This window comes from Ovis aries, chromosome X (genome assembly GCF_016772045.2).
Source record: "Ovis aries strain OAR_USU_Benz2616 breed Rambouillet chromosome X, ARS-UI_Ramb_v3.0, whole genome shotgun sequence".
NCBI classification, from domain to species: domain Eukaryota; kingdom Metazoa; phylum Chordata; class Mammalia; order Artiodactyla; family Bovidae; genus Ovis; species Ovis aries.
In genome coordinates, this window is record NC_056080.1 from 76,605,221 (window position 1) to 76,619,353 (window position 14,133).

The 14,133-nt window shown below is 38.3% G+C and overlaps 2 protein-coding genes across 3 annotated transcripts in view; both read left to right on the forward strand.

Moving 5' to 3' along the window:
• Positions 1 to 14,133, forward strand: part of APOOL (apolipoprotein O like) — a 94,438-nt gene that overhangs the window by 26,576 nt on the left and 53,729 nt on the right. The window lies entirely within an intron of this gene.
• Positions 8,236 to 11,173, forward strand: LOC101123097 (cold shock domain-containing protein E1-like). The gene has a single exon (XM_042242248.2). The coding sequence runs from the start codon at positions 8,674 to 8,676 to the stop codon at positions 10,975 to 10,977; it is 2,304 nt and encodes a 767-aa protein (XP_042098182.1). The 5' UTR covers positions 8,236 to 8,673; the 3' UTR covers positions 10,978 to 11,173.

Here is a 14,133-nt window from a genome sequence, read left to right on the forward strand (position 1 = left end):
TTTGTACCACTTGATCACTTCCATCAATAGAATAATTATTTATCAAGTGATCCTGAGACCAAGGAAACAGAAATTCTTACTATGGAAAACATTCTCAAGTATTCATTATTGTTATTTGCCAGTAGGCTGGTAACTTGCTTTTCATAACAGTGAGCAACAGTTTCAAACAAGTACAATAGGAATTTGTTGTGTTATATATTCAGCTTTTATTAAAATGATTACATATTTATAGCCTTGTTTCTTCTTGAAATGAAGTCCCTCAGTCGTGTTTGACTCTTTGCAACCCCATGGACTTTAGCCTGTCAGGTCCCTCCATCCATGGAATTTTCCAAGCAAGAATATTGGAGTGGATTGCCATTTCCTTGTCCAGGGGATCCTCTTGACCCAGGGATCGAACCTGGGGATCCTTGTTTCTTCTTAGAATTATTTTGATTTTTTTCAGACCCTTGATGGTTATTCATTATATTTTAATGAGAGAAATCATCTTTAAAATTGTAAAATACAATGTGTTTATTTGGTTACCATTCCATTTTTGTGTAATTTAATTGCAGAGATTATTTCTGAGGTTGTTTACTCAAAAACTGTAATGTGAAACATGCATTAAAAAAGATTTCTTTAAGAATAACCCAAACTTAAGGATTCTCTTGGTAGAATTCTAGTAGAGTGGAAATAAGATTAACATTTTTCATTGATCATCTATTAAAAACCTAACTGATAAGAGTGTAAATTAAGGTATACTAGAGTCTCAAATCTTTGAGGATTGAGATGCTAAAGCCTTATAGTTTGTGGCTGTTTTACCCCTATAGCTTTTTCACAGGTTCTTTATTTGTGATCTCAGCATTTCAACCCTTTTAAATAGACTGTTTGAAATGCTGACATGGAAGGCCCAAATTGTACAGATATGTTTTCATAGTTTATTTGCTCTTTATTACAAGTGTTTTGAAAAATACAGGCAGAATTTTAAAAGTTCCTATTTCAGCAAAGTATCTGCTTTCCATGTACCAGTATAACAAGTAATGCTGTAGCTGATAGACTCTGTTCTCAGTAGATTTAATAATAGCTTATTCTCTTAGAGATGATTCACCCACTGATTTTTTTAAGAAAATAAGCACCATGATATATATAGACATATTAGTGACTCACTGGTGATTACTTTAAAACCGAACAAAGTCCTGTGTAAGACTTATCTTGCTCTCAAGAAAAGTTCTTATACAATAGCTACATAATGAAGCATTAGCACCTTTTCTTGTTTCAATTTTAGTCAGAACAAAAGATATGGTAATGTCTCTGTTAAAGCACAAGGTGAGTTAATGCACTTGCCATTGTCATAAAATTTATTAATCTTGAAAAAGTAATACAGGGGACACACAAGTTAGTAATGGAGAATTATAGTATGCTTTCATTGGCAAGAGTGTCTGGACCTCTGCTTCATGAACCAAAAGAGTGTAATCAGGACCAGTGAAAATTGCATGTTTCAGTTCTGTCTTTAGTAGAATTTTCTCATAGAGCTATAAAAGGATGGAATGATCTATTAGTGGAGATTCCCATTACTGAGGGTGGTCCATACATACACTCACTTGGGGTCACTTGGTAGTGTGTTATAGGAGGGATTCTATTGTCAGAGGAATGACTGAATCAGAAGACCAGTAAGGTCCCTTTGCATTCTGAGACTGAAAGTCTAGTACAAAGAAGGTGCTGAAACACAGCACGATATTTTGAAACCAGTCTCTCTTACCATTTTATATTGGTTTCAATAATGTTTAGTTTATCTTGAAGCAGTGCTTGATTTTTCAGGCCAATTTATGTTCTTCCTGTCTCCTACCTAATATTTCAAAAGAGGCTAAACTTCATCAGTTGTATATTTATGCCTGTGTGTTTGTACTTTAGCTCTATGGATGAAGGAAATTACCCAGAAATCACCCAGAAAGTCATAGTCTTCTCTCCCCTGCTGATAAGGCAAGCTATTAGCCATTCAGATCTACAAAGGAAAGGGAGAAAGATGGAAAAGTAGGAAATGGAGGTAAAATAAGGATTGAAAAATAAGTGAAACAAGGACTTCCCTGCTGGTCCCATGGTTAAAAATGCACCTGCTAATACAGGGGACACAGGTTCAGTCTCTGGTCTAGGAAGATCCCATATGCCATTTACCAAACTACTGAGCCCACATGCTACTACTGAAGCCCACACACTTAGAGCCTGTGTTCCCAAGAGATACCACTGCGATGAGAAGCCCACACACCACAAAGAATCGTAGCCCCTGCTCACTGCAACTATAGAAAGCCTGTGCATAACAATGAAGACCCAGAGCAACCTAAATAAATAAATATATATTTTAAAGTCTATTAGAAAAGGAAAATAAGTAGAATAGATAGATAGTTGCTGGGGGAAAAACGGGTGGGGGGAAGAGGTGATGAGAAGAAAGAGCAAAAAGTAGGAGCAACTGGAGATGGGTAAGCTACTTTTTTCCTTTACCAGGGATGGCAGACTAACTTTCCTCTTTTCCCTACCAAAGTATGGTGGTGGTGGTGGTGGTTTAGTCGCTAAGGACAAATCATAAACATCCTTGTGCTGATGAGATTTTCCTTGTGAACAGCTCCTCGGGCACCAGCCTTACACTAAGAGGAATACTTCTTTTTATACCATTCCAGCTCCCTCCATTTCTGAATCTTGACCTCAAAAAATGAAGCCTTTAAAAAGTTAAGCAATTATCGTATAAAGGTATATTTTTTCTTAAGGTATTACTTAAGCAAGGTATTATTGACCATTGTAGCTAAAAATGCGGAGAAGGCAATGGCACCCCCACTCCAGTACTCTTGCCTGGAAAATCTCGTGGACGGAGGAGCCTGGTAGGCTGCAGTCCATGGGATCGCTAAGAGTCGGACACGGCTGAGCGACTTCACTTCAACTTTTCACTTTTATACATTCGAGAAGGAAATGGCAACCCACTCCAGTGTTCTTGCCTGGATAATCCCAGGGATGGGGGAGCCTGGTGGGCTGCCGTCTATGGGGTTGCACAGAGTCGGACACGACTGAAGTGACTTAGCAGCAGCAGCAGCTAAAAATGGATCAACTTAGAGAGTATTATATTTGAAGATATTTGATATAATAATTACATTAATTTCATGAAGTTTTGGCATGGCATATGCAAAGTAGAATGTTGTTTCTAGTAAGAAGGAATCAGGCTTGTTCATTAGATATAGTCTTCAGAAGGTTGAGATTTAGTCAAAAAAAGTGGTATAAGAATACTTCCTTTCATTTATCTAACACTAAGCAGTTCATAAATTTTTCATCTATTATAGTATTTGATTCTTTAAACATTTTTGTAGGAATTGTTAATAAGAAAATTTCTTTGAGGCATTTATACTTGAATTAGGATAAGATGTATTTGTGAAAAATTTTAGTTATGGTGGGGCTGAATTAATTGGGTCCCCAAATGTGTCAGAGAGTATGGCAGAGCCTGCAAGCGTATGCAAAATTTTGAGAATAACTACATTTGGAGAGACCATAATACATAATTTTCATTGAATTCTCAAAAAACTCAGACCTTTGAATCAGTCTTACAATTTCAGATTAGCTTTAAGGACCTTTAGTTATCATTTCCGTTCACAAATGGTTGGCACATAGGTAGTCAATAAATGTTACATAGCAGAACTTGCTAGATTACCTATGCATACTGCCCTGTATAAACAAATGAATTATTTTATAACTTTTTTCAAATCCTTAGCCCTACAGAGCCCTGTGAATGCAAAGAGGCATAAGACTACTCACTAGGAACCTACATTTTATTAGAAAAATAGGCTATATATATATATTTAAGGGTAAATAGTAACATAACATTATATTTGTTTAATTCCAGATTAGTGTTTCACACAAATAAGAGCTTTATGAAGTTAGAAAGATGGCTCTGAGTGAGGTAGTAGGACTTGAGCTAGACCTTCAAGGAAGGGCAGGGTTTGGACAAGTGTATTCATTCTACAGATATTTTTTGAGTGCCTACTATGTGTCAGTCACTGTTAGATTTAGGAGAGGGATAGATACTCTAGCAGAGAAAATGAAGTGGAGGCATTGAGGAAGGAATATACTTGACATGTTTTGGCCTAGGAAGATGGATTTAGTTAGAGCCAGAGGGTCTAACAAACACATTTGATCCATAAGACAGTTGGTTAATGAGACATTTGGACAACACCAAAAGATCCTGGAAACTTGGTCCCGTCTAAAACATCCATGAGCATATTTGATCTGTGTCAGGTGCTTTTGGATAGGACCAAATAAAGACCTTTTGATGTGGGCCAAACGTCTTACAGACATTTTGAACAAGATCAAATGTCTGCTAACCCCAGAGGATATATACAGAGGGAGAAACTAAGATGGCTTGTTTGTTGATCCAATAAAACAAAGCAGTATTTTAGAAAGATTCACTTCATTTTCTGTATAGTTTATTAAATGCTATTTTGAAATTTAGTAGCAACTGAACTCTAAATTGACAACACCTTGAAAATGATCTCTGGAGTATCATCATATTCTCAAGTAAATAGAATGCTCTCAATATTCCTCTCCTACAACACTATAAGGTAGATATAGCCTAGATCCTTTGATATACACATGCTTGTAAATATGTATTGTGAAAGGGAGCTGTTAGATGTTTTTGAAAATTCATTTACTGGTTTTGACAGTAAGTTAGTATTTTTCTGACTCTGATTATGACAAACTGAATAAAATTTAATTACGCCCATCTACATTACTATTTCTGGAGGATGTTTAAAATGTTTATGTAACTGCTACATTCCCTGTTCTTATTTTTAATTTTCTACTTTAATTTTTATTTAACTAAGATCAACTTTTGACACTTTCAGGTGTTAGTAATAATTCAGTTCAGTCACTCAGTCGTGTGTCATTTTATGATCCCATGGACTGCAGCACGACACGCTTCTTTGTCCATCACCAATTCCCGGAGCTTGTTCAAATTCATGTCCATCGAGTTGGTGATGCCATCAAACCATATTGTCCTCTGTCGTCCCCTTCTCCTCCTGCCTTCAAACGTTCCCAGCATCAGGGTTTTCTCTGATGAGTCAGTTCTTCACATCAGGTGGCCAAAGTATTGGAGCTTCAGCATCAGTCCTTTCAATTAATATTAAGGACTGATTTCCTTTAGGATTGATTTCTTTAGGATTTAGTAATAACTCAGTTCAGTTCAGCTCAGTCACTCAGTCGTGTCCGACTCTTTGCGACCCCATGAATTGCAGCATGCCAGGCCTCCCTATCCATCACCATCTCTCAAGAGTTCAAACTAACGTCCATCAAGTCGGTGATGCAATCCAGCCGTCTCACTCTCTGTCGTCCCCTTTTCCTCCTGCCCCCAATCCCTCCCAACATTAGGGTCTTTTCCAATGAGTCAACTCTTCACATGAGGTGGCCAAAGTATTGGGGTTTCAGCTTTAGCATCAGTCTTTCCAATGAACACCCAAGACTGATCTCCTTTAGGATGGACTGAGGATCTCCTTGCAGTCCAAGGGACTCTCAAGAGTCTTCTCCAACACCACAGTTCAAAATATCAATTCTTCGGTGCTTAGCTTTCTTCACAGTCCAACTCTCACATCCATACATGACCACTGGGAAAACCATAGCCTTGACTAGATGGACCTTTGTTGGCAAAGTAAAATTTCTGCTTTTGAATATGCTGTCTAGGTTGGTCATAACTTTCCTTTCAAGGAGTAAGTGTCTTTTAATTTCATGGCTGCAGTCACCATCTGCAGTGATTTTGGAGCCCAAAGAAATAAAGTCTGACACTGTTTCCACTGTTTCCCCATCTATTTCCCATGAAGTGATGGGACCAGATGCCATGATCTTCATTTTCTGAATGTTTGGCTTTAAGCCTACTTTTTCACTCTCCTCTTTCACTTTCATCAAGAGGCTTTTGAGTTCCTCTTCACTTACTGCCATAAGGGTGGTGTCATCTGCATATCTGAGGTTATTGATATTTCTCCCGGCAATCTTGATTCCAGCTTGTGCTTCTTCCAGCCCAGCGTTTCTCATGATATACTCTGCATATAAGCTAAATAAGCAGGGTGACAATATACAGCCTTGACTTACTCCTTTTCCTATTTGGAACCAGTCTGTTGTTCCATGTCCAGTTCTAACTGTTGCTTCCTGACCTGCATATAGGTTTCTCAAGAGGCAGGTCAGGTGGTCTGGTATTGCCATCTCTTTCAGAATTGTCCACAGTTTATTGTGATCCACACAGTCAAAGGCTTTGGCATAGTCAATAAAGCAGAAATAGATGTTTTTCTGGAACTCTCTTGCTTTTTCCATGATCTAGTGGATGTTGGCAATTTGATCTCTGGTTCCTCTGCCTTTTCTAAAACCAGCTTGGACATCAGGAAGTTCACAGTTCATGTATTGCTGAAGCCTGGCTTGGAGAATTGTGAGCATTACTTTACTGGCATGTGAGATGAGTGCAATTGTATATTAGTTTGAGCATTGTATAGCATTGCCTTTCTTTGGGATTGGAATGAAAACTGACCTTTTTCCAATCCTGTGGCCACTATTGAATTTTCCGAATTTGCTGGCATATTGAGTGCAGCACTTTCACAGCATCATCTTTCAGGATTTGAAATAGCTCAGCTGGGACTTCATCACCTCCACTAGCTTTGTTCATAGTGATGCTTTCGAAGGCCCACTTGACTTCACATTCCAGGATGTCTGGCTCTTGGTGAGTGACCACACCATCGTGATTATCTGGGTCGTGAAGATCTTCTTTTTAGAATTCTTCTGTGTATTCTTGCCACCTCTCCTTAGTATCTTCTGCTTCTGTTAGGTCCATACCATTTCTGTCCTTTATTGAGCACACCTTGGTATGTAATATTCCCTTGGTATCTGTAATTTTCTTGAAGAGATCTCTAGTCTTTCCCATTCTGTTGTTTTCCTCTATTTCTTTGCATTGATTGCTGAGCAAGGCTTTCTTATCTCCTCTTGCTATTCTTTGGAACTCTGCATTCAGATGCTTATATCTTTCCTTTTCTCCTTGGCTTTTCACTTCTCTTCTTTTCACAGCTATTTGTAATGTCTCCCCAGACAGCCATTTTGCTTTTTTGCATTTCTTTTCCATGGGGATGGTCTTGATCCCTGTCTCCTGTACAATGTCATGAACCTCTGTCCATAGTTCATCAGGCACTCTGTCAGATTTAGTCCCTTAAATCTATTACTCCCTTCCACTGTCTAATCATAAGGGATTTGATTTAGGTCATACCTGAATGGTCTAGTGGTTTTCCCCACTTCGTTCAATTTAAGTCTGAATTTGGCAATAAGGAAATCCTGATCTGAGCCACAGTCAGCTCCCAGTCTGGTTTTTTGCTGACTGTATACAGCTTTTCCATCTTTGGCTGCAAAGAATATGATGAATCTGATTTTGGTGTTGACCATCTGGTGATGTCCATGTGGAGAGTCTTGTCTTGTGTTGTTGGAAGAGAGTGTTTGCTATGACTAGTGCGTTCTCTTGGCAAAACTCTATTAGCCTTTGCCCTGCTTCATTCCGTACTCCAAGGTGAAATAAACTTCAAAATAATTTAGTTATTTATTAGATCATAATTAAAGCACTTGGCGCTTGAAATGCTTTAACATAATGTTCTACAATTAATGCTACTGTTGGAAAAAAAAATCTGTCCAAGTCACACTGAGGTTTCAGTTATTTGTTCTGGCTAATTTAGATTGGACATTTTAACTACTGGAACTTTAATTTTGATGAAGATTAGAACTGAAGTGTAACATGTACTTCTCATTCATCTTAAACCAGAGAGAGTTTAACCTGTTCTTGATCATTCAGTATCTTCGTTATTTAACTTTGCTAGTTTTAATATGCTCTAACTGTTTTTTTTTAAATTAATTTATTTACTTTTAAATGAAAAAAGATGAACATTTTTCATGATAAAAGGTGCAGTTCACAAAGAAGATAGACATTATAAACCATTAGACATCTAACAATAATGAAACAAAGATACATAAAGCAAAATCAGAAAAATAAAAGAGCAAAGAAAAATATGTATAATCATAGTGAGACATATTAACATTTCTCTGAGGATATTTTATCAAGTACAGAAAAAATAAGAATAGGAGCACCTTGAATGATATCATTAATAATTTAAATATAATTAATTTATGTTTATGTTAATTTATATTAATCTTACATCCTAAACAAATATATTTATATTTTGTGTCTCATACATTGTTATAAGATTTCCAGCCGTGCTGCTTATGGCGGCGCTGGAGACGGGGCGCTGAGCTGTTGGGTATGAAGTGTAACAGAACAGACTTTACCACCTGAAACTGCTGCTTCAAGTTCAGATCAGGCAACAAACCTCGAAACAACCAACAAGACCAAAGAAGAGTACACTTAAGTTGAAGACACAACACTTGATCTGAAACAAGAAGTTTGTGCCTACTCAACAGCTTTGAAAGAGCACTTCCCAACGCTGCTAGTAGTCTTTGTTTTCTTCAATGCTGTGCTGTGACATTGCCCGGTGCAGCAGCAGTTGTATTCTTTATTAGCTTGATAGATCGTTTTCTCTCGCTCTTTTTTTTTTTTTTTAATACTAGCAACTTTCATTCTTTGAAACGTCTGCTGAAAAAGAAGAATCAGCAAATACTACTGAAAGTGCAATATTTGATTATCACTGCGAGATGAGCTTTGATCCAAACCTTCTCCACAACAATGGACATAATGGGTACCCCAGTGGTACTTCAGCAGCACTGCGTGAAACTGGGATTGTTGAAAAACTGCTAACCTCTTATGGATTTATTCAGTGTTCAGAACGTCAAGCTAGACTTTTCTTCCACTGTTCACAGTATTATGGCAACCTGCAGGACTTAAAAGTAGGAGATGATGTTGAATTTGAAGTATCATCTGACCGGCGGACTGGGAAGCCCATTGCTGTTAAACTGGTGAAGAGAAAACAAGAAATCCTCCCTGAAGAACGAATTAATGGACAAGAAGTGTTTTATCTGTCTTACACCCCTGAAGATGTTGAAGGGAATGTTCAGCTGGAAACTGGAGATAAAATAAACTTTGTAATTGATAACAATAAACATACTGGTGCTGTAAGTGCTCGTAATATTATGCTGTTGAAAAAGAAACAAGCTCGCTATCAGGGAGTAGTTTGTGCCATGAAAGAGGCATTTGGCTTTATTGAAAGAGGCGATATTGTAAAGGAGATATTCTTTCACTATAGTGAATTTAAGGGTGACTTAGAATCCTTACAGCCTGGAGATGATGTGGAATTCACAGTCAAGGACCGAAATGGTAAAGAAGTTGCAACAGATGTCAGACTATTGCCTCAAGGAACAGTCATTTTTGAAGATATCAGCATTGAACATTTTGAAGGAACTGTAACCAAAGTTATCCCCAAAGTACCCAGTAAAAACCAGAATGACCCATTGCCAGGACGCATCAAAGTTGATTTTGTGATTCCTAAAGAACTTCCCTTTGGAGACAAAGATACAAAATCCAAGGTGACGCTGTTGGAAGGTGACCACGTTAGGTTTAATATTTCAACAGACCGTCGTGACAAATTAGAACGAGCAACCAACATAGAAGTTCTATCAAATACATTTCAGTTCACTAATGAAGCCAGAGAGATGGATGTAATTGCTGCCATGAGAGATGGTTTTGGTTTCATCAAGTGTGTGGATCGTGATGCTCGTATGTTCTTCCACTTCAGTGAAATTCTGGATGGGAACCAGCTTCATATTGCAGATGAAGTAGAGTTTACTGTGGTTCCTGATATGCTCTCTGCCCAAAGAAATCATGCTATTAGGATTAAAAAACTTCCCAAGGGCACGGTTTCGTTCCACTCCCATTCAGATCATCGTTTTCTGGGCACTGTAGAAAAAGAGGCCACTTTTTCGAATCCTAAAACCACTAGCCCAAATAAAGGCAAAGAAAAGGAGGCTGAGGATGGCATTATTGCTTATGATGATTGTGGGGTGAAACTGACTATTGCTTTTCAAGCCAAGGATGTGGAAGGATCTACTTCTCCTCAAATAGGAGACAAGGTTGAATTTAGTATTAGTGACAAACAGAGGCCTGGACAGCAGATTGCAACTTGTGTGCGGCTCTTAGGTCGTAATTCAAACTCCAAGAGGCTCTTGGGTTATGTGGCAACTTTGAAGGATAATTTTGGATTTATTGAAACAGCCAATCATGATAAGGAAATCTTTTTCCATTACAGTGAGTTCTCTGGTGATGTTGATAGCCTGGAACTGGGGGACATGGTTGAGTACAGCTTGTCCAAAGGAAAAGGCAACAAAGTCAGTGCAGAAAAAGTGAGCAAAACACACTCAGTGAATGGCATTACTGAGGAAGCTGATCCCACCATCTACCCTGGTAAAGTCATTCGCCCCTTGAGGAGTGTTGATCCAACACAGAATGAGTACCAAGGAATGATTGAGATCGTGGACAAAGGGGATATGAAAGGTGAGGTCTATCCATTTGGCATAGTTGGGGTGGCCAACAAAGGGGATTGCCTACAGAAAGGGGAGAGTGTCAAGTTCCAGTTGTGTGTCCTGGGCCAAAATGCACAGACTATGGCCTACAACATCACACCCCTGTGTAGGGCTACAGTGGAGTGTGTGAAAGATCAGTTTGGCTTCATTAACTATGAAGTAGGAGATAGCAAGAAGCTCTTTTTCCACGTGAAAGAAGTTCAGGATGGCATTGAGCTACAGGCAGGAGATGAGGTGGAATTCTCAGTGATTCTTAATCAGTGCACTGGCAAGTGCAGTGCTTGTAATGTTTGGCGAGTCTGCGAGGGCCCCAAGGCTGTTGCAGCTCCACGACCTGATAGGTTGGTCAATCGCTTGAAGAATATCACCCTGGATGATGCCAGTGCTCCTCGCCTAATGGTTCTTCGTCAGCCAAGGGGACCAGATAACTCAATGGGATTTGGTGCAGAAAGAAAGATCCGTCAAGCTGGTGTCATTGACTAACCACATCCACAAAGCACATCATTAATCCACTATGATCAAGTCGGGGGGATTCTGGTGAAGGGTTCTGAATATCTCTCTCTTCATCCCTCCCAAAATCTGGAATACTTATTCTATTGAGCTATTACACCAGTTTTAACACCTTCCTCGTGTTATGTTTAAAAAAATAAATAAATTTAAGAAAACCATTTTAAAATTATGCACAGTTGCAGCCTGGAAAACTTAAGGTGGCGCCTTATAGTATCAATTTTAGGAGCTTTATTTGGTGCATTTAACGCAACTGGTAATTGCAAAATCCACTTTGCCTGTGTAAGAGAAAAATATAGACTGTTAACTTGTTGGCCCTATGAAATTCTGCACTTGATAGTTAGTATATACTCTACCTTCATTACTTCTGGCAAGATTTCTGCCTTAGCACTCAGTTGCATTCTTCTTCCTTTTCTGTTTATTACGCTTTAATTCTGACGACCATATGAGGGTAGAATATATTAAAAATTACCAAAATTTGTATAGGCAAACCATTTCCTTAAGTTGATGGCCAAATGTTAAAATGTTATTTTTCATATCATTTATAATCTTGTCACAGTCCACTTAACGAAGTTTGGTTAGATTTCAGTGAAAATTATCTTCCAGAGTAGGTTTTTTTTTTTTTTTTCTGGCATGGGGCGTGGGTAACTTTACTACAATTAGTATGTATGGTGCAGAATTTCATGCAAATGAGGTGTGCCAGCAGTGTGATAATTTAAACGTATTTAAACAAAAAAAGACGAATGCACAAACTTGCTGCTGCTTAGATCACTGCAGCTTATAGGACCCAGTTTCTTTTACTGATTTCAAAACAAAACAAAAGAAAAAAATAATAAAAAAGTGCCTGAAATGAATCTTGTTTTTTTTTTTTTTTTATAAGTAGCCGCCTGGTTCCTGTGTCCTGTAAAAATACAGGCACTTGACCCTTGGTGTAGCTTCTGTTCGACTTTTTATCACGGGAACGGATTGGTCTGATTTCTTGGCCCTCATCTTGAATTGGCCATATACAAGGTCCCTGGCCAGTGGACTGAAGGCTTTGTCTAAGATGACATGGGTCAGCTCAGGGGATGTGGGGGAGGGTGCTTTTATCTTCCCCGTTGTCGTTTGAGGTTTTGATCTTCTCTGGGTAAAGAGGCCATTTATCTTTGTAAACACGTAACATTTTGCTTTCTCCAGTTTTCTGTTAATGGCGAAAGAATGGAAGCGAATAAAGTTTTACTGATTTTTGAAAAAAAAAAAAAGATTTCCATAGAACATTTAGAAAAACTGGCAAAAAGATAAACATTACTAAATTTCAAAAGTAGAATTCTTTTGTTTTGTGATTCAGTTATATATGCATTTATACTAGTTTTGAATTGCAAGCTATTTACTATAGTTCCCTATGCTATACAGTAAACCTTTGTTTCTTGTTGCACATCTATTTCTTAAAGTTAGAAGTCTTACATTCTATTCATACTAAAACAAGTGGAATCAAATGTTATACATTTTTTAGTTAAGCAAAAACTCATAAGTATTCTAATATATATATTACACATATTATTCATCTATGTGTATACAAGAGCTTTTGTACTACACTTGATGAAGGCTTGAGAAAAAACATCAATAAAAAGTTGGAAAAATTTAAACAAACTAAATGAAATGGGAACACAGATATGAAATAGAAAAGTGAAGCAAACTTGTGCTGCTGCTGCTAAGTCGCTTCAGTCATTTCCAACTCTGTGTGACCCCACAGATGGCAGCCCACCAGGCTCCTCTGTCCCTGGGATTCTCCAGAAGAATACTGGAGTGGGTTTCCATTTAACTAGATAAAAATAAAAGGTCCTCATATAGTTCAATTGTTTTTAAACATGGATGCTAACTAGAATCATATCTGGAGCTCTGGTGGAAAAAAGAAAGTAATAACTGGGCATTTGAATTTTTCAAAAAATTCCAAGATAATTCTGATATGCATCTGGATTTTAAAAAAGTGATTACAGGTTTTTCTATTAAATGGTAGTTCTTGTGATACAGAATTCTGTTATTTTTCTGTTGACCAATCATGGTACGCTTGTTTTAAGTAAGGAATAGTTACATAATCATAATAGTGAAAGATGTTTATCAGTTTTGATATCAATGAAAGTGAAAGTGAAGTCACTCAGTCATGTCTGACTCTTTGCGACCCCATGGACTATAGCCCACCAGGCTCCTCCACCCATGGGATTCTCCAGGCAAGAATACTAGAGTGGGTTGCCATGCCCTCCTCCAGGGGACCTTCTCAACACAGGGATCAAACCCAGGTCTTCCACATTGCAGGCAGATACTTTAACTTCTGAGCCACCAGGGAAGCCCTTCACGATCAATAGCCAGACCCCCCACCCCCCCAAAAAAAAGATAATTACAAATGGAAGCTATAATAGGAACGTGATTAACCTAACAAATAATTACATGCAACTTGGGGGGTCAAGCAGAGTGAGGTGGTACGTGGAGTGCACATATTTTCATACATGTACATGTTTTCACCTGCTCAGCCAGTCTGTCTTTTGGTTGGTACATTTAATTTATTTACGTTTAAGGTAATTATCAATACATATAATCCTATTGGGCTTCCCTGGCTCAGATGGTAAAGAATCTGCCTGCAATGTGGGAGACCTGGGTTTGATCCCTGTGTTGGGAAGATCCCCTGGAGGAGGGCATGGCAATCCACTCCAGTATTCTTGCCTGGAGAGTCCCATGAGCAGAGGAGCCTGGTGGGATGCAGTCCATGGGGTCGCAGAGTCGGACATGACTGAGTGACTAAGCACAGCACAGCACATGATCCTATTACTGTTTTCTTAATTGTTTTGGGTTTATTTTGTAGAGGTAGGTCTTTTCTTTCTCTTATTTCCTACCTAGAGAAGTTCCTTTAGCATTTGTTGTAAAGTTGGTTTGGTGGTGCTGAATTCTCTTAACTTTTGCTTGTCTGGAAAGTTTTTTATTTTTCTTCATCAAATCTGAAGGAGAGTCTTGCTGGGTAGAGTATTCTTGGTTGTAGGTTCTTCCCTTTCATCACTTTAAATATATCATGCCATTCCCTTGTGGCTTGTAGAGTTTCTGTTGAGAAATCAGCTGATAGCCTGATGGCAATTCCCTTGTATGTTATTTGTTGTTTTTCCT